The 23,460-nt window shown below is 34.3% G+C and overlaps 5 protein-coding genes and 3 non-coding genes across 12 annotated transcripts; 1 reads left to right on the top strand and 7 right to left on the bottom strand.

The window, feature by feature from the left end:
• Window positions 1-379: 379 nt before the first annotated feature.
• LOC105956033 (TATA-box-binding protein 2) lies at window positions 380-4,783 on the bottom strand. Of its 4 annotated transcripts, none has more exons than XM_012979852.2 (10): window positions 4,591-4,783; window positions 4,230-4,335; window positions 3,094-3,181; window positions 2,510-2,581; window positions 2,249-2,299; window positions 2,041-2,085; window positions 1,856-1,948; window positions 1,190-1,321; window positions 1,037-1,110; window positions 380-714 (listed from the first exon to the last, which is right to left on the bottom strand). In XM_012979852.2, coding segments are annotated over exons 2-10 (636 nt in total). In that variant the 5' UTR covers window positions 4,310-4,335; window positions 4,591-4,783; the 3' UTR covers window positions 380-713. The 4 variants fall into 4 exon arrangements, with proteins under 4 accessions (XP_012835306.1, XP_088673533.1, XP_012835307.1 ...); XM_088817407.1 differs by having other exon boundaries at window positions 4,230-4,320; XM_012979853.2 differs by having other exon boundaries at window positions 4,230-4,317.
• Window positions 4,784-8,506: 3,723 nt separating this feature from the next.
• LOC148771394 (small nucleolar RNA SNORD24) lies at window positions 8,507-8,601 on the bottom strand. The gene has a single exon (XR_016031071.1). It is a non-coding gene; the product is annotated as a small nucleolar RNA SNORD24 (small nucleolar RNA).
• A 66-nt stretch (window positions 8,602-8,667) lies between these two features.
• Window positions 8,668-8,745, bottom strand: LOC148771393 (small nucleolar RNA R12). The gene has a single exon (XR_016031068.1). It is a non-coding gene; the product is annotated as a small nucleolar RNA R12 (small nucleolar RNA).
• A 304-nt stretch (window positions 8,746-9,049) lies between these two features.
• LOC148771392 (small nucleolar RNA SNORD14) lies at window positions 9,050-9,172 on the bottom strand. Its single transcript, XR_016031077.1, has one exon. It is a non-coding gene; the product is annotated as a small nucleolar RNA SNORD14 (small nucleolar RNA).
• A 1,020-nt stretch (window positions 9,173-10,192) lies between these two features.
• Window positions 10,193-12,327, bottom strand: LOC105956032 (antitermination NusB domain-containing protein). The gene is made up of 7 exons (XM_012979851.2): window positions 11,956-12,327; window positions 11,805-11,881; window positions 11,571-11,705; window positions 11,225-11,279; window positions 11,055-11,142; window positions 10,773-10,871; window positions 10,193-10,580 (listed from the first exon to the last, which is right to left on the bottom strand). Exons 1-7 carry the CDS (start codon window positions 12,240-12,242, stop codon window positions 10,449-10,451), a joined length of 873 nt encoding a protein of 290 aa, XP_012835305.1. The 5' UTR covers window positions 12,243-12,327; the 3' UTR covers window positions 10,193-10,448.
• A 544-nt stretch (window positions 12,328-12,871) lies between these two features.
• On the top strand, window positions 12,872-14,703 carry LOC105955943 (phospholipase D alpha 1-like). The gene is made up of 4 exons (XM_088817394.1): window positions 12,872-13,058; window positions 13,181-13,208; window positions 13,504-14,255; window positions 14,369-14,703. The coding sequence occupies exon 3, from the start codon at window positions 13,507-13,509 to the stop codon at window positions 13,930-13,932; it is 426 nt and encodes a 141-aa protein (XP_088673520.1). The 5' UTR covers window positions 12,872-13,058; window positions 13,181-13,208; window positions 13,504-13,506; the 3' UTR covers window positions 13,933-14,255; window positions 14,369-14,703.
• Window positions 14,704-15,243: 540 nt separating this feature from the next.
• On the bottom strand, window positions 15,244-18,347 carry LOC105955931 (2-oxoisovalerate dehydrogenase subunit beta 1, mitochondrial). The gene is made up of 13 exons (XM_088817393.1): window positions 17,864-18,347; window positions 17,660-17,771; window positions 17,550-17,585; window positions 17,380-17,439; window positions 17,249-17,306; window positions 17,070-17,167; window positions 16,676-16,765; window positions 16,510-16,578; window positions 16,360-16,446; window positions 16,054-16,149; window positions 15,892-15,969; window positions 15,583-15,669; window positions 15,244-15,494 (listed from the first exon to the last, which is right to left on the bottom strand). Exons 1-13 carry the CDS (start codon window positions 18,061-18,063, stop codon window positions 15,459-15,461), a joined length of 1,107 nt encoding a protein of 368 aa, XP_088673519.1. The 5' UTR covers window positions 18,064-18,347; the 3' UTR covers window positions 15,244-15,458.
• Window positions 18,348-18,906: 559 nt separating this feature from the next.
• Window positions 18,907-23,096, bottom strand: LOC105956031 (YTH domain-containing protein ECT4). 2 transcript variants are annotated; one of them, XM_012979850.2, is made up of 9 exons: window positions 22,809-23,096; window positions 22,111-22,187; window positions 21,870-22,005; window positions 21,619-21,677; window positions 20,883-21,473; window positions 20,011-20,604; window positions 19,702-19,914; window positions 19,431-19,577; window positions 18,907-19,335 (listed from the first exon to the last, which is right to left on the bottom strand). In XM_012979850.2, exons 1-9 carry the CDS (start codon window positions 22,831-22,833, stop codon window positions 19,174-19,176), a joined length of 2,004 nt encoding a protein of 667 aa, XP_012835304.2. In that variant the 5' UTR covers window positions 22,834-23,096; the 3' UTR covers window positions 18,907-19,173. The 2 variants fall into 2 exon arrangements, with proteins under 2 accessions (XP_012835304.2, XP_012835302.2); XM_012979848.2 differs by having other exon boundaries at window positions 21,619-21,680; window positions 22,809-23,067.
• Between the last annotated feature and the right edge of the window lie 364 nt (window positions 23,097-23,460).

Here is a 23,460-nt window from a genome sequence, read left to right as displayed (position 1 = left end):
AACGGCAAGGTTGTAATTAAAAGGGAGATACGGCCGAGGGGATTGGAAGAAGAACCCTTGTAGCATTTGTACGTGCGCTCAAAGAAGATTAATCGGAGAAGGCAAAAGCAGTTTCTATACATTAATTCGATGTAGAGGTATATGGTAATAATACAAATAGCAGTTGAGTTGTGCCGTCGAACTCATATACGCTCAGATTGGTTGCTCAATGATTGGATCCCTCGGGGCTTTGCACAATGGTGTATTGCTCGCAGCAGTCAAGAGTACATGCTCTTTCCAAAGATTCTAAATTTGTAATTATGGATGTTCGTTTGATTTCGTAGTGAGCTAAAAGCTGTCATAATTATTAATAGGACGAGGCCAACTTAGATTTGATAACTTGACAGTCAAATAAAGAATATCATTCTCATAAATGATTAGTGTGAAATAATTTTATTAGTGTTTGTCCCTCTCTAGTGCAAGTTTAGTAACAATGTATGTGTGCCTTTTCTTCACTCTACCTGGAATTATACATACATACATACATACATACATACATATATATATATATATATATATATATATATATATATATATATATATATCTCAGCAGCAGCCAACTCCCCTAAAACATATTTACTACACTTTGACCCCAAACTGCAATTCCGATAGCCTGCCAACCCTCTTCATAGTTCGTTCCCCTTCAGAGGCAACGTGCACATGCAAACAGATCATCTACATTCAATGAAACAAAACATTCAATACAATAGCAACGTCGGCTCTTAGGTATGAAAATAATGTATAATGTATTGTATCCATCGATTGGTACCGATTAACAATACAGTCCGTGTATCAATCTCAAGTTAATCAACTTCTCTTAAATAATATTAATGTACATAGAAATATAAAATGTAGAAGCCACGGCCAATAAGTGGGTTTGTTCCTAGTCCACAAAGGGAAAAGTAAATCCACTTGTCAAGTGATGAATGCAAATAGAGGAAAGATTTTACCAGACTTTAGGTACTGAAAAATGAAGCACATAACATCATTTTCATACCATTGCTGAACTTTCCGAAATTCGTTCAGAACTGGATATATGTTCTCAAACGCAGCATACGTCTCATCTCTGACCTGAAAATGTTGAAAATTTATGGTATTGCAACATTTTTTACACAACACATCGCAGACTAACATAAAAAAAATTAAACACCTTCAAAACTGACAAGCTATAAGTTATCACCTTGGCTCCGGTGAGAACAATCTTCCCAGACACAAAAATAAGCAGCACTATCTTCGGTTGCTTCATCCGGTATATTAATCCAGGGAACAATTCCGGCTCATACTGAACCAATAAACAACAAGTAAATACCATGAGGGATTCAAATAACACGAACTGAAGAACTGGGCTTTCTGCTCAGATTAGCATCAACATATGAACAATTGTTTAAATTTTGGACTCCACAACCACTAGTTGATTGAAATAAAATCCATCGTCAACTGAATTTTATTTCATATCTCCTCATCCCAAATTAATCATTATGGTTTCCTTTTTGGTACCTTGCAAATTAAGGCTTCATCTCCTGAAGCACAACTCCTCAAAACTATCCAAATCTCAACTTGAAGGTCAATCTAACAAAGTGCATCAAACCCAACTCTAAGAAATTAACAACAAAGTGCATCAAACCCAACTCTAAGAAATTAACTTTAGTAAAGCGACACTAACACCTTAAACTACATGTTGGGGATAGATGGCGTGTCAAACATGCATTAAGAAAAATGAATGTTCACTCTACAACCACCAAGGCAAAGTATGGAAGAGAAAGCAAATACTAAAAATAAAGAGCACACATGACGCAACATAATGAGCACCACTCACACTTGAAAAGGCGCCATGAGCATAGGCAAGGCCTTCAAGACGAATGGGAAATTTCACATCACATGAACCAACAATATTCTGAATCTTGAAATCCTGTAAAAAGAAATACAGGGTTAAAGAGTATATAGGTTTATCTTGAAAAGGGGAAGTAAGGGGAGAAGGACACGATAAGGAGTCATAGGTACCTTAAATTTTGCTGGGAAACCAAGCTTTTGAATAATTCTAGCATACTGATGAGAACAGAAAGGACGGGTTGAAAGTAAGAGAAAGGAAAAATAAATGTTAAGAATCCCCTATACAATGTTACACACCAACTTCATATTTATTTACTAGAAGGAACTCATCAAATTTTTCAAGTTAACATGTCCATAAATGTGATTTCATATGGTATACCTTTCGAGCAGCCAACTTCGATTGTTGCTCGCTCTTAGCTCCTGTACAAACCTGAAGCAATGAGAAAAAATAGGGTAAATTATCAACGAGCGGAGATATGTAATGCCCCTTTCCTCTCGAAAAATAAATACTTGAGAAAATTGAGCAGGCATCACACAAAAATACGACTAAATTTTAAACAGAAACCTATAAGCAGATACATATTCTAAACTTTTTAAATCGGAAAAAATAAATTAAAAAAAAAAGATAATTAGCACTTACCATCTTTCCAGATGCGAATATCAGTGCTGTCGTTTTTGGTTCTCTGATTCTCATAATCACCGCAGCAAAACGCTGGAAGCCCAATCAGAAAAAAGTATCCAATCGAGATGCCATGTAATGCAATTTAGAAAAATGAGATCAATAAATTACTATATTTTGCACTTTTCTGGTTTTGTCAAGTATAATACTGCTTAAGCTAGATTAAGTCATTATATACTGGAATGGAGGGCAAAACCTAAATACTAAGGAGCACAAGCAACACCTATAAACTAGCATAGTAGCAAAGTGGATGCATTTGCTGATTTATACACATTAAAGAAAACAACCAGATCATTCGGCTGTCTCCGATGAAAACTGCACCAAAAAGTCACAAACTTCTAAAATAATAAATTTTAAAAGGAATAAAAAAACCAATCATTGAAAAAAAGCTACCAAACTCTACCATGGAAAAAACTAAAATCACTACTGGTTGAATATAAATTTCATATGTAAAGCTAAGAACCTCAAATGCATAATATGACACGTTCAATTGCTGGAAGGATTCATGTAAGGACTAAACATCAGAGATTAAGTGTGTAAGATACCTTTGGATTATACTCTGCATTTCGAGCTTGCAAGGCTATAGCTTTAAGATCCAACTTGCAGTCCAAATTGACTGTTGACACGATATTCCTGTTTACATATCAATAAGAGATACATACAGGATTACAAATCGGAGATGTAACAAATAAACTTTTAGAACACAAAACGGACCTCAATGCTTGCTCAACTCATTCCTTTTATCCATGTAGAAAATTTGCAACAATTAAAAAGAAGTAAAGAAATACCAAGAACCTTTTATGTACAATTTAAATCATAAATTCATCTTGTTTCGTATATGTGAACCAAGTTGTCAAACAAAACTATATTACCCAAAATGAGAAGGTGCTAATCAGCATACATGATTGCTGCATAACCACAACACTAGTATTTTTCAGTAATGGTAAAAAAACATAAAGAAAAAAAAGGTTCAATGGAAACTTTAACTGGAGTAGATATTCAAACCCAGTGAACAAACAGAAATGTGATCTAGAAAGTGATTGATAGTGTCAAAAGTTACTATCATGTACCATCAACTCTACATTTGGCTTGAAGTTCTATTAAGTCAATGCCAATGACAGTCCCAATTCATCCATTCATACTCCAACTAACGGTACATGCTTCGAATGGTAAAACATTTCTCACTATTCATTCAAGGAACTTCCATATCAAATTCTTGCAAGAGTACAAATGCAGAGTGCGCAAGAAGCTCCATAACTCATCCAGTATTTGTCACATTAATTTTTCATTGTATATGTCACATTGATTTTTCATTGAAGAGTAAAAAAAATGCTCTATCTATGGCTGAAAAAAACACTGAAAACCTATGATAATATCCTTCTATCTAAATCCTTGCCTTAAATTGGTGGTGTTTGCCATTCTTGGACTTAAAGGTTATATGAATTTAACATAGGGAAAGTCATAGTCAAGTCTGAACTGCAATTTGTCTTTCTTTGTTTTTCAAATTATGCACGTGGCGTAAGATAAAAAGAACTTAGCTCCGCAGTTAACTACTTGAAGCACATTGGGAAACTACAGGAGGTTGGTTACTTTGTTAAACATAGACTAGATTTGCTCTAAAAGGCATCCATCCATATTCCAATTTCAATGAACTGGAACAGTCCCAAGAACAACAACTTACTGGAGTGTCGGAACAATTCCAGAAGGATGCTTGGTGACATCAACCGGTTCGGTTCCTTCCATACTTTGAGGATCTGCCATAAGGTGACCTGCTGTTTTGAATGTTTCTGTTCAAAATACCACAATATAAAAAACAACTCGATATAACTACATCATAAAACAGAGGGAAAACGTTCAATCTTAACCGGCTCATGGATGATAAATAAAATTAAAAAAAAAAAAAAAAAACATAATTATGGGTAACAGATATAAAAGCGGGCAGCAGATTTGAAATTCGTCATAAGTGAAATACATATCAATAGTAGATCGGAGTTTGTAGATGTGAATTCAATTGATCTAGGGTTTCAATAGTTGTTGTATACCGTTAAAAAAGCAGGAGAAACGTTGATGATGAGAGGGAAACAGACAAAAACAGGGGATTAGAGCGGTAAGAATTTGAAAGGATGGGTGCTTTTATAGGATCTGTGTTTATATATATATGCTATGGAAGAGGAGGGAGAGATATGAATGGGATGAGGAGTCTGCGTTCGATGTTTGGGGGAAAAAGAGAAGGGGTTTGATCTTGAGGGCTGACTTTTTTTCATCTACCCAAACTAACCTCCCCGCTTTCCGTCTCTCTTCATGTCTCTTTTGGGCATTTTCGGTAATTCCCCTAATCAAAAGGCCTAGCCCATGCCCCATATTATCCCAATTGAGTATCAATCAGCCCAATCATAAATTGAGTATATTATAGGCCCAACGTAGCGTACCAAAAATAGCATCATTTATTTTTTATAAATAAATTAACATCATCATGCACCATAGTCTATACGAACAAAAATAGTATGATACAAAAGTTTTTTTTATGAACAATCATTATTCGTTACATAAAATCGATTTTATTAATAAAAGTAAGGTTGTTATTGGTAAAACTCTAGGAAATTTTTCCTTGATAGTTTAATTGTAATTCATTTAATTAATTGTTTATTTATTTATTTTATATAATTAAGTTTAATAAATCCATTAAATATTCAGATTTGTTGGCCCTAAATCTACATATTTTTCCACTAAAATTGTCATTTTTACTTAATATTATTTTTATGAAAATATTATTTAATAATTTAGAAAACATTTGGTTTTTATCTTATATCTTATATATAAAAGAAAAAAACGCTGGGCAACCCTAAAAAACTCTAATGGTATTTTTGTAATTATTTATTTTTAATATTTTTTATGTCCTAATTTTTTGCAATTATCAGTCTCCTATTTTTCATCAATATATCTCAAATCTTAATGTTAAATCTAAACCTATATATTTGGATTATAAATTTTAATATGTAAGATTTAAAAAAAAAAAAATGTTATATAAAATATGAATAATACTACATTATTAAATTTTACTATGTTAATATACTATATTTTCTTATTATATATTAAATTAAAAAATATATTCACTTTTGAATGCCGTGCATCGCACGGGAAAAAAATGCTAGTTATTAACAAAAGTAAGATTGCTCTTGGTAAGAAGCCCTAGGAAATTGTTCCCGCTCATTTGATAGTTACAATTGCTATTTATTTAGAGTGCGTTTGGATGGAGGAATTTGGAGGTGGATTTGATTTGACGAAGGGACTTGAAATGATACCAATTTTGAAGTCATTTAAAATCCACCTCAATTACTCCAAAAACAACTAAAAAGGAGGGATGTGGATTTGAAATTCATCCATCAATCCAAACAAGTTCAAATTATTTTTTATTATGAATTTGAAATCCTTCCTCCAATCCCTCCATCAAAATGCACCCTTAATTAATTAAATTTATTGGTTTATTTCATTTATAATTAAGTTTAATTAATACATTAAATATTCTCATTTTTTTACCCCTATTAAAATAATCGTTTTACTTAATACTAGTAATTGTACCCGTGCGATGCACGGGACAACAAATTGCATTGTTTTGATGTTGTAAGAATATAAATAAACGTTTGATGTATCGTATGATCAAAATTCTTTTATAATCATTCATTAACAATTCATCAGTGGAACATTATTAAGTATACTACACACACGCAAAAATAAAAAATAACTTTACTGTTGAATAATTTTCCAAATGAATTGAATGAGCTAATACCAGTAGATTGAAAATTTGAACCAAGAAAAAAATCATCATCTATGTCTTTCATGTTGAGCTTAAAAGTAATTAGATTCAATAACTTAGTTAACATAATCAAAACTAAACTATCGACAACATACCATCGTAAAAGGCCATCTATACATCTTGCATCGGAACTAAGCCCTTTTAAAATAATATCAAGGAGATAAAAGTTTGATAAAAATTGAAAAACAAAATTACAAATATGACATTAGGGTTTCTTAGGGTTGCCCTAGCGTTTCTTTCTTTTATATATAAGATATCCTCATTTTTTTGCCCCACAAGTACATATCTTTCTCCATTAAAATTATCGTTTTACTTAATATTAATTTTATGGGAAAATTATTTAGTTATTAAAAAAAATATTTGGTTCTTATCTTATATTATTAAAATTGATCTTTAATAGCTACAGTTTACTGAGACCTATTATGGGTGCTAAAAAAGAAGATTCATCAGACTTTTCCCTTAACTGAAATAAGATAAATATACAACCATGTTATATCAAAAACATAAAGTTAAATTAATAAATATGACAAAAATAGTTTATGAATGAACGATTATCATCAATACATGTAGAAACAACTTTACTTTAATAAATATGACAAAAATAGTTCATGGATGAGGGATTATCACCAATACATATAAAAACATGGGTTAAATACAAAAACACCCTTGTACTATGGACTTTGTATCATTTACTCCCCTTACTACACATAAATACAAACCCCCCCCCCCCCCCCCCCACATTGCATTTTTTCTAAAATATGACAAAAATACCCCTACTCAAGCATATATATATATATATATATATATATATATATATATATATATTATATTTTGAGTCATTTTCCACTATATATTTTACCATTTTCGGTTAAATTTACGTTGAAAATTTTGGTATTTATATTTTTTTCTCAAAAACATCTAATTGCTTACATTTTTTTATTTTCTAAATACAACCTTTTATTTTTGCCATTTTGAGTTTTTTCATTTTTTTTCTTAAATGTCTTCCGGTAGTTCAAACATCCTAAGATTACAAACATCTTTACAATCCTATATTGTTGATAATTTGAACTAGAGGAAGACATTTAAGAAAAAAATGAATAAATTCAAAATGACAAAAATAAAAGGTTTTTATTCAGAAAATTTTAAAAAAAATCTAAGTAATTAAATGTTTTGAAGGAAAAAATAAAAAAATAAAAATTTCCCAAGTAAAATTGACCGAAAATGTTAAAAAATATAGTGGAAATTGGGTCAAACAAACCCTTATATTTATAGGTTTAGCAGGGGTATTTTCGTCATATTTTGGAAAAAATATAAGGGTAAAATTCATTTTGCACCCCTGTACTATGATAAATATATCGTTTACCCCCTGAAGTATTGAAAACATCAAATACCCCCCTGCCGTTAGTTTTTTTCTTCTAATTTCGTTAGTCAAACCCTTTGACCGACTATTGCAAAGAAATGTTGGCTTTTTTTTTAACGAAAATACCCCAAAAAATTTCTATATATAGATTTCAGGGCTTTTAGTTTTCATTTTTTGTGGGTTTTGTGCCGTTAGTTTTCCTATATATAGAAATTTTTCATTTAAATATTGATCAATTATGTACATAAAGTTGAGAAATTTATTTTGTATATTGTGGCTAATCGACAAATTGTATTCCATGTGAACTTGGGTTCAAATGATTCATTATAATTCATGTTACATTATAGATCGGTAAAACAAAATTTAATACAAAACAAAAACAAAAAAATCAAACTTGCACAATAAACTGTAATGTAAATAAAAAAAAATGTAGATAAAAAAAGAAATACAACATAATTTGAATAAAACTGGAAAATATCAACAACCGAAGATAATATTTTATCTGCAAGTTGAATCCGTCGGATATCATCAGCGACCACAAATAGAGGTTGGCAGAACATTCAGCATCTCCATCTTCCACAAAGTTGTTCGTCAGGTCCTACAAAAACAGTAGGATACTTCCAAAAATATCTTTCAAATTAAAATACATTTTACTCAGACTAAATATATTAAATGACATTTCTTTTAAATATAGATAATCCAAATCTAGAACAAGCAAAACGAAAAGACAATTTTAAAGATAATATAAAACCAGAAATGAAATTCAACAAATGTTTAACTTGACGGCCTCAGAGATCTTGGTGGTTAAAGAATCATCAAATGAGAATGTATGCTTTAATTCCCATCAAGAGTAGCAAATATTAACTTACATCAACGGCCAATCAAAGTAAATAAAATATAAATTAACAAAATACAAGTAGAATTCTATGATGATGGATGTTAAGAATAGGTCAGAAGTAGCTGGTTGTAATTATCATGGTTTAAATCATTGGGAATCCGATCGATTTTTTTCATCACCCCTATTCATCATACATCATCATCATCATTATACAAATCAAAAACAAATATTTTATCAAACAAAACTAAAATAAAATGTATCACCGAAAATACGAAGAATTCTTCAGATCTAAAGGTATACACACGCATATATATACGGAGAAATACAAATATATATATGCGCTATAGTGGTTCAATATGGCCTAACGATAGATCCATTGATTTATCTACAATAAACCAACGGATTGCAATATTAGGCTTCAATTGAATAAAATTAAATAAATTAATTAAAAAAAAAGGATTGTTGGTTGGGTGGGTAGAGGAGAGGGGGTGGCTCAGACATCCAAGGAAGTAGAACAGCATAAACTCTCAAGCCCGGCGAAAGGCGAAAGCTCTTAGGCGGCTACTGCGAATGTTCTTGAGAAACAAGCCTTATTGTTAATCATCATTGCCACCCACCCACCACCAAATTAATAGAATATATATACAACAAAATTAGAATTAAGAGATTGAAGAAGAGAAGTAGATCGAGATTAAGGGATACTGCTTCTGCAACGATTATGGTACTAGTTATTTATACAGGAAGGAGGAGCTGGTTTTGTTTTAGGGTTGGAGTTTGGAGAATCTACTTCTACTGGGCCGCCGCTCATCTCCTTAACGGGCCCAATATGCCTTCCAACTAAATCTTATTTAGATTATTACCCTTTATTTTATGGTAAATTACGAAACAACCCCTCATGTTTGGATAACTACAACCATCCATCAACTATAAATCTTCTTACACGTCTACCTTTATGGTGTCAAATTCTACATAAATTTTTTGAATGTTGTCTAGTTTGTACTTGTTTTGTGCAAAAATGAAGTTTTTGATGCACCAAATCTGATATTAACAATCCAAATGCCACATATTATGATCATCTTGTTTCAAAATGTGGAGCTCGAATGGTGTAAAACGGGTCAAACTGGAGAATATACCACATAATCTAGAAGATTGTACTAAATTTGACATCGTAATAGTGGACGTGTAAGAAGATTCATTATTATGGGGATGATTGTAATTACCCAAAAATAAAGGTTTTTTTTCTATTTTTTGGTAATTTGAATTTACCTTCAAGGGTGGCCTAATTCACCCTTTATTTTATGCATTTCTGGATTTAGATTACATCACAAATTAGTATTAAAAAAATGTACATATATACTACGTCCCATACATAAGAGTATGTGCTTCCATAGGATCTAATGTAGTGATAATTTTGTCCCATACATAAGAAATATGTGCTTCCATAGGATCTAATGTAGTGATAATTTTACCTATATTTGAATGTGATATCAAATATTAAAACGTATGAGGCCTAGGGGGGATTTAGTTGACAATATTCTTCAAATAACTTGTCTTGACTTAAATTGCAACATGGACCATTCAGATTTATGTGTGTTTCTAGACAAAATAAAATAAATATTACGAAAAAAGAAGAAGAAGAAGAAGAAGATGAACCTCATACGGTGAATAGAAAGTAGACATTGCTACAATGCAATTACAACACACATAACCACTATGAGGAGGCAGCCAAAAATTAAGCCCGAAAATAGTCCAATTCCTCAAGTTGAGGTTCATTTCGTTTCTCAATCCGGGCCGGGCTGGGAATATTGATGTGTATTATATCATGATCACCCGACCTCCACAAGTGGAATATTGGACTTTTGATACACTTGTACAGATCAAATACTAGTTATAGGGTCTGTTTGATTTTGACAGTATGAGCCTCACCACTCCGGTTGAGCTCCTTGACAAAAGTCCTCATACATCCATTTATTGTACGAGGCGCTGCCCCATCACAGAAACGTTTTGCAAGATCAACCGCCTTCAAATAAAATAAACATTGCATTAATTATGTCCAGCACAAATTACAACAACGATTAATAATGCATTGACTCCTTAAACGACTCCAATATGAATGAAACTACTTATCGTGTGTCCATTTAACTGTTTCTTGAAAAGTATAACTGTTTATTGAGAGAGAGAGAGAGAGAGAGAGAGAGATTAGCTAGCTAACCTCGTTGATGACTATTTGGTGCTTTGTCCCAAGAATTGCTATTTCTGACATTGCTATATGAAGAACTGAAAATTCCAGGATCCGACCAGCTGGCTCTTTCTGAACCAATATAACAACATAATTTAACAACTTAACCATCATTATTAATTAACACTTGCTCAAATTTGAAACTGCAGTAGCGATGGGAAAGGGGAGCGACATTCTACCATCAGTACCTCAGAAAACAATGTTTTAGCTACAGACTTTCACCTAACCGCAGTTTAAAGAAATTAAGAATCAAACCTTCCAATTATCAGGTGCAACTTTGTCAATTGCAAGCACATTATTGTCCCAATTCTCCGCCACTGCTAACAAAAGTTTCCGAGCAAAACTGCAATTTGTATGTACGTCGACTAAGTTGAGTAATAATGTCCGACAAGATTATATAAGTTAATATACAATGTGAGGCTCACCGCAAAATTAATTTGCTGTACACCAACTTTGGAGGTGCTGAAAGAACTTGGGCTTCTGAGAGAAGAAAGTGAAGTTACATAGTTAAATCTTTCGAATGTGTAAACATCGAACATTAGACAGGTGTCACTAGGCATTAATTAATCTAATGATGAAAGAGAGCCACACACAAACACAAACACAGTAACACACACCTAAGTCCAGTCAGATAGTTTATCGAGATATACAATGTAACCTTACTAATTCTAAAGGGCTTAACCAGTTAAGCGTGGATACAAGTAAATAGTTGTTGCTGCTGTATGATGGATATATAGACGAATATTGTAGGGCACATGAATTATTAATTACCAATATCGGATTCCTTTTGATCAATTCGTAAAATCTCTTCAGCTTCTTCATCAGTCTCCGTGGCAACCGGAGGCCCTCCAAAGCTCATGTGATCATATTCCAACAAAGCCCCATTATCAAATTTATAGCCACTTTCTGCAAAACATGCTAAAAAAAAGTATTATTACAATATCCAAGTAAAATAACATAAAAAAAAAATTAAAAAAAAAGCAAGAATGAAGAAGAAGAAATAACCTCTTCTACTATTCACCCTCTTCTCAAACAGGCGAACCGGGTCCGACCCGTCTAAACAAGCCGCGTACAGAATCATCCTAAGAGATTGTTACATTTTAGAACCAATAAAATTTCAGAAATAGAGAAATTACAAGAGAAAAATAAGCATTACAGAGCGAGTTCTCGGGCGGCTCTAGGGCTGCAAAATCTGCCGCTCTTGTCAATTTTGGGAAGCATATCTTTAGTCCCAGAAGAAGAATCTGTAAGTGTAGGAGGATTCTCAACTGTGAGTGGAGAACTTCTGGTGGGGCACGAAAACAGAAGCCGCCGCGGCCATTTGAATGAAGAAGATGAAAAACTGTTTCTCCGAGAATTCGAGATGAAACATAAACGGGTTTTGGTGGAGAAGGACAACGGATATGTTGAAGACGACGACCTGATAACGGAGCCTGCCTCCATTCTTTACAACAAAATTGCTTATCCTTTACCGCGTAGCAAGACGATTCACAAATATCTCATAACAAAATATACATAAAATATTATTATTTATTATAATTCTTTTAATCGTTTAATTTTAGGGTAAATTACAACCGCCCGCCCCTGAAGTAAGTTCTATTTGCGAAATAAACCCCTTCTTTTTTTTTCATAGTTACATCTATCCCTATAATTTATAGATTTTTTACATTAACATCTTTCTATAGGTATATAAAAGAAATATACAAACTGCAGGGGGCTGGATGTAATTTCTCAAACATATGGAGTTTGTGATTATAATTTACCCTAAAACATAAATAAAAATACAGTAAATCAAAACTTTATAGAAATTCAACTAATTCATATCTTGTTTTAAATTCTATAATGTTTATTTTGTACTTTAGGGGCTCTTTTGGTTTGGTGGATAAGGAGTGATAGACAAAATAGTCACCCTTAATCAGACGTTTGGTTGTGGGAGATAAACCCGGTACAGATTGAGGGCCCGGTATCGAATCATGGAAATGGGTGATAAATTATCTCACCCTCTGAGGTAGGATTGTGCAATCAGTCCAACGGGTGAAGATGAAATGACCAAAAGGGTCTGAGATGTATCATTCTTTACACAAAATTGGGTGTAAAAAAGACTGTACAAGCTTCCATCTTTCACTTTCACAAAATCTCTGCTCTTCATCTTCACCGGCTTCACCGGTGGTTCTCCGACGAATCCCTTTCACTGGCGCGACAACAGAAACACCCTTCGAACAAACAATGGGTAGATCTTAAAATATCTGAAAGCTATGGGTAAGTATTTTTCTTTGATTCATCTTTCACTTAAATTTATGAAATTGTCGATTACACATCTAATTGGAACAATTTTCGGAAATTGAATCCGAAATCTTGTGAATTTAAATCAAATTTTTCAGACCTCCGCTAAATGGAGAAATTTCTTTGGTAAGATATTCACTGGACTTTGATCTCTGTTTATTTTTTAGTAGCTCAATTTTATGTTTTTGTTTTTCTTTTGTACATCTGAGGATGAATTTCACTGTAATTTTTTATGTGGGTTGGTTTTTGTTCTGTTAAAGATTTGATTTTTATTTGATGTGAGTGTAGACTATAGATAAATGTCATATGTTTTTGGGATTCAAGATAATTTTATATTTGCACTCTTATTTCATCTTTTTAGCTTTGTCATCGCATATTTGCTGAGATGTTTTTCCCTTGGTGAAAAAAATTATTCTTACAGCTTATGGAGAACATCGGAAAGGCTGTCGGTATAGGGAAAGGGACTCCCAAAATATACGCAACCATCGATCTCGAGAAGTCCCGAGTCGGACGGACGAAATTGATCGAAAACGAGCCCAACAGCCCGAGGTGGTACGAGTCTTTCCACATCTACAGTCTCATGCTCAATTGCGAGGATCACGCCAACCTCGTGAAGGGGGGAGGGTCAGTTTGCACCCACATGGCTCATAATCTCCGCAAAACAATGAAATTACCTGCAACTGGGCATGAAAAATCTAAAGGTCCATCAACTGGAAAAATAATATACAATCAGAAAAGAATTCATTGGATTTGTCTAGTGCCTAGTTTTTTAGGAAACGGGGTTATCATTCGTCTGAAATTGGGATGGACACTGGTCATGACAAAGTGTTCTTGGATTCCGAAGATGTAGGCCAGACTCTTGATCTGTCTTTTCTTGGGTTCGTATGGAGAGTTTTCAAGAGGCTTGGACACGTGTTTGGAATTGAAAGTTCGAAGATTATGAGCCACGTGTTTTATCGTGATGCAACAGTTGCTCTTAAACAAGGTGATGATGAACCCATCCGGTAAAAAAATATTCACATTGTTTAAGGTTAATAAATTAGTTACTATTACATATCGTGATCCTCTGTGTTTATTGACATGTTTTGGTCGATTATGACGACGCAATGAGTTCGAAAAGACTGCTAGAAGATTAACTATTCTTATGAAACCAAGCAACAATGGTGCTAAAAGGTAATTACTTCCCTAGATATTAATATAATACAATACAAAAGTGAAACATGATTCATACAATTTTTTTAGGCTTTGTCCAAATAAAATTAGATTGAATAAATATTGTATTTCAGGAAATTGATCACCGGTTTGCCAACCGCTAAGCGTGAACTTGTTTCCTCGAACCAGACAGGACCCTCGAGCATATATGAATAATTTCATACCTAAACAAGTCAACTTTGTGAAATTATTCAAGAGTGTTATATTATTAAACTCCCTTTTAGATTATTTTTTACCGTCGGATCGAAAGCTGCTATTTTATGTGCATGTTAAAACTTCAATCATTATAGCTTTAATGATGTGGATTGTCTTCTATTTTGCCTTTCCTTAATGTTGTTATCTAAATGTGTAGCCTGATGAACACTAAAAATGGTTTACTATTGTTCTCTATCTCTCTAGTTTGGATGAATTTGTGGTCATTTTGATTTAGATCATTTCAGAGGCAAAAACCATTGTTAATAGTTTGATTCATAATGATTTGTAATATGTTGGCAGCAATCTCAATTGTCCCTTAGCTTGGTGCATTAGATTAACATAATTTAGTTTTTCATTGTTTAAAAAAAGAAATTATTTGTGTATTGTTTTTTATTTTTTCCTAAAAAACAGATAAAATGAAATCCGAGTATGAGACCATCAGTACATAAATGGAAAGGGTGATTTTGTCATTGCAGATGTCATCAGTCCTTATCATCCAAACCAAAAGTTACATTACAATTATCCTTTGTGATTAATCCTACAAACCAAATCCACAATTTTGACTACTATATAATCATGAATAGTGTAAAATTATATAATCGCAAGAAAGTTATCTATCCTATACATCAAACCAAAAGAGGCCTAGAAATATTAATTGAACAAATAACATGTATTCATGTACCCCCAAGTCTAATCTATATATATAGGAAAATAATGCGTGAAAAAATAAGTTTGTAGATGTTAAACTACTAGATTGTAAACATTTTGTAGTGTATTAACACAAGGTTGTGGTGGGGAGATTGTTCTTATTTGAAATGGACTCTAGTGTCTATAGCATTTTAACAACGTTGTGAACACTAACTGGATTATAACAACAACGTTTACATTTTACTTTAACTGCTAAAACCACAAATACCAATTCTCAACAAACCAACATTTATGAACCAACAGATGCTCAGATTGTATTTATTAATAGCCCACAGTCGATTTGATTGCGTCCAATATCTGCAAATGCAATATAAAAGGTGTTATTCATCAACATTCATCTTCTCGTATTAAGACATACAATACTATCTATCTATATTTGGCTAACCTTGTTTTTCGTTGGCATGTAGAATGGTTCAAATACAAGAGGAAACGGAGTATCCAAGCCACATACTCTGGCTACCGGAGCTTCTAACTGCCAATAATTCAAGTTCTAAGTTACTTACTACCCCGAGAAAATGAAATATCAAAGTTAGGAACCAAAATCAACAGCCCACCTTTGCATAATATATTTATTAACAAATTTTGTCTGGTGAAACATGCATGCATCACAGATCAACCAACCCTTATATTACTGCAACTTGCACAATCTAAATGGAAACAAAAGTAAATGGGAGTGATACATAAGAAAAACTACCCTTAAAAAGCACCGGTCGACTATAGAGGCAGAAATTTCAGCACCAAAGCCACCTGTTATTGGAGCTTCATGACTAACCTACAATGTAAATAGCCAAACAAGCTTAGGATGATAAATATCTTCATCGCATAAAACTCTTACAAAAATGGTCCCGATCCTCACCAGAAGTCTTCCAGTTTTATTAACTGAGGCCTCCACCGTTTCCTTGTCCCATGGAATTAAAGTTTTTAGGTCTATCAGTTCACAAGAGATGCCATCCTACAGATCAGAAGATAACTCATCCAGTTTTAGAATCTCACTAGCACGGGTAGTAAAGGTAAGGTATGGTCATAATTAATGTATTTGATCTTAAATCACTTGCAAGTTCCCAAGGAGATAGATATGGGTTGAAATGAATAGTTAAGATCATGCAAGGCTAACCAGATTAAATATTTGATGATGCATTAGCCCTAAAGTCGACATTTTTACCTTCTCAGCTTCAACACATGCTTCTTCCATGATTAACAGCTGAGCTCCCCACCCGACGAGTGTTATGTCACTGCCTTCACGAATAACCTAAAATTTGAGATTTTTTAGTAGCAGACTTATTTTTCAGCAATAACACAAATATCGACATACCTCAGCCTCAGATAAAGGCAACATGTAGTCTTTCTCTGGGACCTCTTCTACCGCAAGCCGGTATAGCCACTGAGAACATTTAAGCATGTATTTAACGACTGTAAATTAATAATGATGATTTTAACTTCTTATTTATTTAATCCAAAACAAGCAAATATAGATGTACCTTGGGTTCAAAAAACACAACTGGATTTGGGTCACGAATGCATGATAACAGTAATCCTTTAGCTTGTTGAGGATTGCGGGGGATTACCACCTAAAAAAGAAGCTAACGTGTGTAAATAAGTAGACATTCCTCAATGGAATCATGTAATAACAAATCTCTAAGACTTAAGTAGCCGGTTCAGACGTGAAGGTACGTAATTGTTTAGAGTCGACAAGCGAGGATAAATAGCCTCTTGCATATAGACACACGCTAAAAAGATATTGATCTCCATTGCATTCTATCAAAGTCACTATGGCCTTTTGATGGCTGGCTCCTAAGAGATGCCCGTGTTGATACTCAATTTGAGAAAGAAAATCACCAATTCCAGCTTAAGAGGCGAACATCACATATATACCTTAATACCAGGAACATGACAGAAAAAAGCTTCAGGCGATTGCGAATGGTAATGGCCGCCATGGCCCACAGCTCCATAAGGTGCTCGGATTGTTAAGCCTGATGAGAGCAAGCAAATCACATCAAGTGTAAAGAGAAGACTGAAAGGAAAGCATGGTTCAACAATTTGATAATTAGTACCTCCACAATTAAATTGATTCCCACTGCGGTACCTAAACTTTGCAGCTTCATTAACAATCTACATAATAGGAATTGATGAGTACTATGAATTGAGTGTCAATTTGATAGATATGAAAGGAGATGGTGAACACCTGATCAAAGGCTGGAAATATGTAATCTGCAAACTGAATCTCAGCGATTGCTCGATTGCCCTGTAATTCAAGTTTTCAATGTGTAAGTAGAGAAGCGAATGAGCAGGAAAAAAGAAGAAGATTAAAGTTTGATGTATGGAAGGTGAAAAGAGAAATGATGAAACGCCCACCATAGCAGCGAGACCAATAGCAAATCCAACAATCCCCTGCATGAAAAATGAGTTGATGTAAAATAAGTAGATAATAGAGAGAGAAAATGAGTGAGTAAAGTATGAAGTACCTGCTCGCAAAGAGGAGTGTTGAAAACACGGCGTTTGCCGAATCTGTCAGCCAAACCGGTGGTGCAACGGAAAACACCACCAAAGCCAACATCTTCTCCAAATACATAAGCACTGAAACAAATAAGTGAGTGTTGAAGGTGATTGAGAAAGAAAGCAATAAAAAAATCTCCAAAATTCACAAAAGAAGTATGGAATAAAAATACCGAGGGTCGGTATCCAAGGCAATGTGGAGAGCTTGATTGACGGCGGAGAAAAGATTGATGGGCTTACTACTACTAGTCCCAGTAGCAGTAATACTCCCAGTCACAGACTCAGTTGAGAGTGCCCTAAATCTAATCAAACTCATCATCTTTCCTCCTCCTCCATTCCTCCTATTCAAACTCCTCCAAATCCCCATTCCCATCACTCAAATACAAACAGATACGATCAACAAAATCTGACTGGGATGCAAAAAAAATTCACAAGAAAATCATATATATATAAAATAGATATGTATCGTTTGCGCCTGTTAACTTTGTGTACAAAAAATCAATTCCACGTGGCACCTACATGTTAACACTAACTCGTACTTATCCCCTATCCACCTCTAATGAAACCTTTTAATTTAATTTTTGTGGCCAACTAATTTATTGCATTCAATTATTTAACATTTTAGGCGCGGCTGTGAAACTTGGCTTGGCCTTCCCTATTCTTTGAGCAGCAATCAGCAATTATTAAATATTTATTTATCAGACATTAATTAATTAAGACAGAAAAAGATTTCGTCATCTTGAATAAATCCTTTATGTTAATCGATTGTTTAGTAAACACAAAAACATCTTATTGTTTCATGGTACAAGTTGTCATTTTTATTGTAGAGCTTTTTGTTATGTTTTAAGAGGAATAGATTATCTTGAATTTGTTTGACTACAAAGATTAATATAATTTTATTGCTAGTCTCGACTCTAAACCAGTAAAAGAGATGCAGTACTAATACAACTTCCCATAACCTCATAAGCCGGGCATCTAATTAATTAATACAATCACTAATAAAACTAAAAACCCTCTTAAATTAATAAACTATATATATTCCCAACTCGTTTCTAGCTCTCTCTTTCACCATACTAGAAAAGTAGGCTACATTTTAAGGGAAATATCGGATCGGATCGGATCGGATGATACACCACTTAGCAAACTCAAACAGAGAAAATATCTTTTTTTTAAGGGAAATAAATTAAATTAAAAAAAAAAAAAAACAACAACAAGAAAAGCAACAAAGGCTGTTGGTAAAAAAGAAAAAGAAAAAAAACAAGGCAACCCTAAGACCAAGACCCCCATGGACACAAAAAAGAAAACCTATTAGGTACTAAAAAAATACCCATCATGAGAAGAAACGTGAACTTTGCTTCATAACTATTTGTTGATATCAGCAGAGCCACATCCAATTGCTTGCTTGACGTTACTCTAATCAAGCACCCAAACTATATTTCTCATCTCGTCGATTATGTCCATGGCTCACCACAAGCTCAACATATCAACTATTTGCAACAACATTAGCTACAACTCCATCAGCAGGTTTTAGTTTTAGTACAGAGCTGTTTTCTGTTGGAACATTCGATGCAGCTTCCTTGTTTAACTCAGATGCCACTTCACCATTTGACTTTTCCTCGGCCGATTTGCCTTCCCATACTTGAGCCTACATACAGCAGCAGCACCAGACAAAACCAAAGGTTTTCGTTTAATGATTACTACACTCGCTAAACGACCCAGGAATGAAAATAACCAACTTACCTGTTTCTGGAATTGTTGTTGCCTCGCTTTCTTCTCCTGGATTTTTTTCTGGCGATCCTCGTAGAAATCAAAGTCATCCAGTATGCATTGTCTACTTGTATGATCCTTGAATATTTTAAGCACCGCAAGTCCTGGCTCAAGTTTAACCTGTTAAAAAATATATTTTCTGTGTAAGATTATTTCATTCCAATTGTATGATATACCAAACGAGTCAAAGCCGTGATGTACATTCATATCAAAAAATATATTACAACTTGAGCAATAACAATACCTCTTGGGTGTCCCTGCTATTGGTAACAGGTTTGTTCTCATTATTCTCGAGGGTAATATGCTTCAATGAACTATTTGGGAGGTCCTTTACGATGTGCCACTTTAATGGGAAACAACCAATCCACTTGTCCTGCTGCCAGTACTCAACATTCTTGTTAAAATCAACAGGACCAACCATCTCTGCAACACCAACGAACTGACCACTGGTATTTACCTACACATCCATACAACAGGTCAGTAACAATGTAAATAAATATCCAAAGAAGTCACCACTACTAAATACTGGAATGCTAAATAAGAGGGTGCTTACCGAGAAGAAAAGGAAAACAGGGCAGCCACCTGGCTTCTGTTGAGCATCCTGGTAAGCAGCTTCTAGCTTTTTGTTACCATTTGAGGTGCTAGCCCAGATATTGTACTTGATGCTCTTGTGGACATCATCCTCGCTGTATGATTTGATAATAAAAAATTTCGCATCAGAATAAGTCTCGGGAAAATCGGGTCTGTTGTATTCTTCCAGATCAGGGGTCACACTTGACTTCTCCTTCTCATTATCATCTGTTCCAGACAAGGGGATATTTTGCCCTTTGACAGCCAAAGCCACTGGACTAATTTCCTTTGTGTTCTTAGAGCTTTTAGCTCTTGGTCCCCTGTTCAATTCGTTCAAGCCATCCATGCTCTCATTTCCATAACCATATAAACCATTTCCTCTTCCCCTCGGCTTGTACTTGCTATCAACAGCCATCCAACCACGTCCATTTGTTCGTGAGTCATAACCACCGGATCCATTACCCAGACCAGATCTGTAAGTACTTCCATACTGGCCATACAACTTGTTGGGGTACATTCTATTCATGTATCCACTGGCAGTGTTCATGGCAGACATTGGCCTTGGCTGCTGCAAACCCTGAGAGCATAATAACACATTGCAATATCTGGTGAGATGTAATGGGTCAATAACCACATTCAAGAAAATAAAAGAAATGCATGTGATTTACTTCATATTTTCATTACAAAAGATTGCCAGCATGCATGGACATCTATGTTTTACACAATAAAAACAATTCTCCTGCGGCAGAGTTTTGCTTACTTATCTAATGAGGAAGCACTATTTCATATGGAACCAAAAATCTTTCTTCAGCAGTTAAAAATAAATTCATATGATGTGATAGTTTTCTCACATACCATCAGTTGAGGCCGGAAATTCTGATTCTTAGATGAAGGGATTCTATTTCCATTTGCATAGGAGGAAGTCATCGACGAACTAGTTACAGGCCTTGGCTGTCCATCTAAGAAGTATGGACTCTCTAACCATTGAATTGGCAACTGTAAACCATCATATCCATATCTGTGGTCCTGATAACCAGAAGCCGGGTATCCGCCAGTGAAAGCAGACCCTCCGTAGGAGCCATGCACATTAAACGATGAATTTTGGTACGTTGGTCTTGCCTGCATTGAACCATTACTTCCCTTTGCACCACCATTATAGGTAACAACATTCGATTTTGAATTAGCAGAATCCACCAACAAAGATGACTGGTCAGTAGCAGCAGAGGTAGCTATCTCACCCTTTGCAGAGCCAGCTTGAGTAGGGTAGGGACCACTTGTCTGCGTCAATGACTGGAAATAAGGAGTTGGGTACTGATAGTGCTGCGATCCGTAGAGCTGACCATCGTGCCCCAAGGTTGGAACAGGGGAAGCAGCAGGCGAATATGGTGGATAAGGAGTATAGCCATAGCCATGATACATAATTGATCCATTGTCCCCATAAGCTCCCTGAAATATTCCCGATAATCAGGACAGGAAAAACAGTATTAGACGGGCTAATCAATAACCTGTAAATGCAGCACGCAATGCAACTATGTTATAGTAACCATTCAGTCCCAAAAAATAGGTATGTTCGGAAAGGTAGACAACTTACCGGAGTCATATCCACTCCGTCGGCGTTCATATATCTTGGGTAATCCTCCCAGTCATTACCTACTAAGCGTAAATACACAGCACATTAATTTATTAAGGTAAAAAATAAAATAAATAGAATGCAGTAATATGGTAAGACTTGTAAACAAATTATAACACAAAATGGAAGTGTCACTCAAATCCCAAGATAATAACATGCTGGAGAGAATCTTCAAATAACACAAGTTTTCAACAATTCTAAGGAACACTGACCACTATAATAATATGCTGGAGAAGGATAACTGTTTGGATGGTAGCCAGTAGATGGATCCGTAAAATCTGGCAATAGAGGAGTGATAGATCGATCTGATTGAACTCCATTCGCCACGTTACTGGAATCAACTGAAGGCTGCGTGAAACGATGAGAATCAATAGACATAGAAACGAGAGACTGCTTACAAACAATACTCTAACAAAGCAGGCATTTAACAAATATAAAATTTAGCTAGTAAACCTTTTTGGTGGCATCTTGGATTTCATAAGTTTTAGCTTGGGAATCCAAAGACAGCTTCTGCAAATAATCTGAAGCCTCTACAGCAAGAAAAGTAAAGGTATGCAACTTTTGACGTAAATTACTACAAGAATAAATGCATAAAACCAATAAGTAACCCCAACTAGTTGATTTGAAGGTTCACAAATGATTCAAAACACCTTCAAAATTAATTTCACCAATACAAAACCAAAACAATAGAAATTCTATCAGCCTCATACAACATAACATATCCAATCTCAGATTAAAATAGCCAACTGGCCTACTGGAGAGCAAATAAAATAAAAGAACTACACAAATTACAATAGTCAGGAGAATAACTAAAAAATTCAGATATCTTCATTAATATACTTGTTCACCAGGCTGCAAAGCGTTTCCCTAAAAATCACAAGCACAGAAAATCTCCCTAACATATAAATCTGCACGTAAGAAATAAAGCAAACACTTGGAGGGTTGAAACTCGAAAAATCTGAAAAGCCACCAGATTCAACAAGCTCAGATCTAAAACAACACAAAACCAAGACAAACAACTCAACCAAAAATCAAAATCAAATCAGGATGTAACTAAACCTAAACCAGTAATTCAGTAAAGACAACGAGCCAAAAGAAACAGTTATACGAAACTATACAGCAGATAGCTCAAATAAAAAAAAAAAGGATACGATCTACAGCAGCGGCGGGGGCCATGATGAACCGACGGATTTTTATTTTTATTTATTTATCTGTAGATAGAGAGAGAAAAGGAAACTTATAAGCGAAGGAGGGAAAGCCGCCACAAAAGAGCGAGCGAAGCAAAAGTTTGAAGGGTTTGGGTTTTTGGGTTAGGAGAGAGAAATAAAAATTGCGTCGAGGGTTTTGATCCATGTTAAATTGGTGATTCAAATACCACCACCACCACCTCTTCTTTTTTCTTTAGTCCCTATATTTCGGCTTATTTGCGGATCATGCACTATGATTGAATCACCCGCCCGTGATACTTTTACTCTTTCTGATTGCCCACGTGGCTGGCTTTTATTTAATATATTGTAAACCAGTCTAGAATTTCCATGAATCCCCAAATTATATTATATTTACTTTAAGAAAATATTGACTTGAGAAATCTATTTATTTTATAAAAATAAAAGTAGATTATTAAAAATAATCTATTGTTAATAATATCAAATACGTATTCATAAATAAGAAATAATAAAAAAAAAACTTCTTGATACACAAATAGAAAAATATGTTTATTACATCAAGAATTCTAAGTTTATAAAAGTACGGCAATTATTTAAATTACTGAAACAATCAGGAAGAAAAAAAATACAATAATTG

This window comes from Erythranthe guttata, chromosome 4, assembly GCF_056151865.1.
Source record: "Erythranthe guttata isolate IM_541 chromosome 4, IM_541, whole genome shotgun sequence".
Taxonomy (NCBI): domain Eukaryota; kingdom Viridiplantae; phylum Streptophyta; class Magnoliopsida; order Lamiales; family Phrymaceae; genus Erythranthe; species Erythranthe guttata.
Note: the sequence above shows the minus strand (reverse complement) of the source record. Positions and strands in the feature narration are given on the sequence as shown.

What these genes read in the sequence shown, in the direction of transcription:
- LOC105955931 (XM_088817393.1), bottom strand. Translation starts at nt 18,063, where the DNA reads ATGGGAATGGGGATTTGGAGGAGTTTGAATAGGAGGAATGGAGGAGGA. An exon ending in CTATTGGTCTCGCTGCTATG is followed by an intron (nt 17,440 to 17,549) that starts GTGGGCGTTTCA and finishes CTTGAATTACAG; the next exon opens with GGCAATCGAGCAATCGCTGA. An exon ending in ATAAAACTGGAAGACTTCTG is followed by an intron (nt 15,970 to 16,053) that starts GTGAGGATCGGG and finishes TTTACATTGTAG; the next exon opens with GTTAGTCATGAAGCTCCAAT.
- LOC105955943 (XM_088817394.1), top strand. Translation starts at nt 13,507, where the DNA reads ATGGAGAACATCGGAAAGGCTGTCGGTATAGGGAAAGGGACTCCCAAA.
- LOC105956031 (XM_012979848.2), bottom strand. Translation starts at nt 22,833, where the DNA reads ATGGCCCCCGCCGCTGCTGTAGATC. An exon ending in CCCCGCCGCTGCTGTAGATC is followed by an intron (nt 22,188 to 22,808) that starts GTATCCTTTTTT and finishes TTCTTGCTGTAG; the next exon opens with AGGCTTCAGATTATTTGCAG. An exon ending in ATTTCCGGCCTCAACTGATG is followed by an intron (nt 20,605 to 20,882) that starts GTATGTGAGAAA and finishes TTATGCTCTCAG; the next exon opens with GGTTTGCAGCAGCCAAGGCC.
- LOC105956032 (XM_012979851.2), bottom strand. Translation starts at nt 12,242, where the DNA reads ATGGAGGCAGGCTCCGTTATCAGGTCGTCGTCTTCAACATATCCGTTG. An exon ending in GAGGGTGAATAGTAGAAGAG is followed by an intron (nt 11,706 to 11,804) that starts GTTATTTCTTCT and finishes CATGTTTTGCAG; the next exon opens with AAAGTGGCTATAAATTTGAT. An exon ending in ACCAAATAGTCATCAACGAG is followed by an intron (nt 10,581 to 10,772) that starts GTTAGCTAGCTA and finishes TTTTATTTGAAG; the next exon opens with GCGGTTGATCTTGCAAAACG.
- LOC105956033 (XM_012979852.2), bottom strand. Translation starts at nt 4,309, where the DNA reads ATGGCAGATCCTCAAAGTATGGAAGGAACCGAACCGGTTGATGTCACC. An exon ending in TATTCGCATCTGGAAAGATG is followed by an intron (nt 2,300 to 2,509) that starts GTAAGTGCTAAT and finishes TCATTGCTTCAG; the next exon opens with GTTTGTACAGGAGCTAAGAG. An exon ending in ATAGCTTGTCAGTTTTGAAG is followed by an intron (nt 1,111 to 1,189) that starts GTGTTTAATTTT and finishes CAACATTTTCAG; the next exon opens with GTCAGAGATGAGACGTATGC.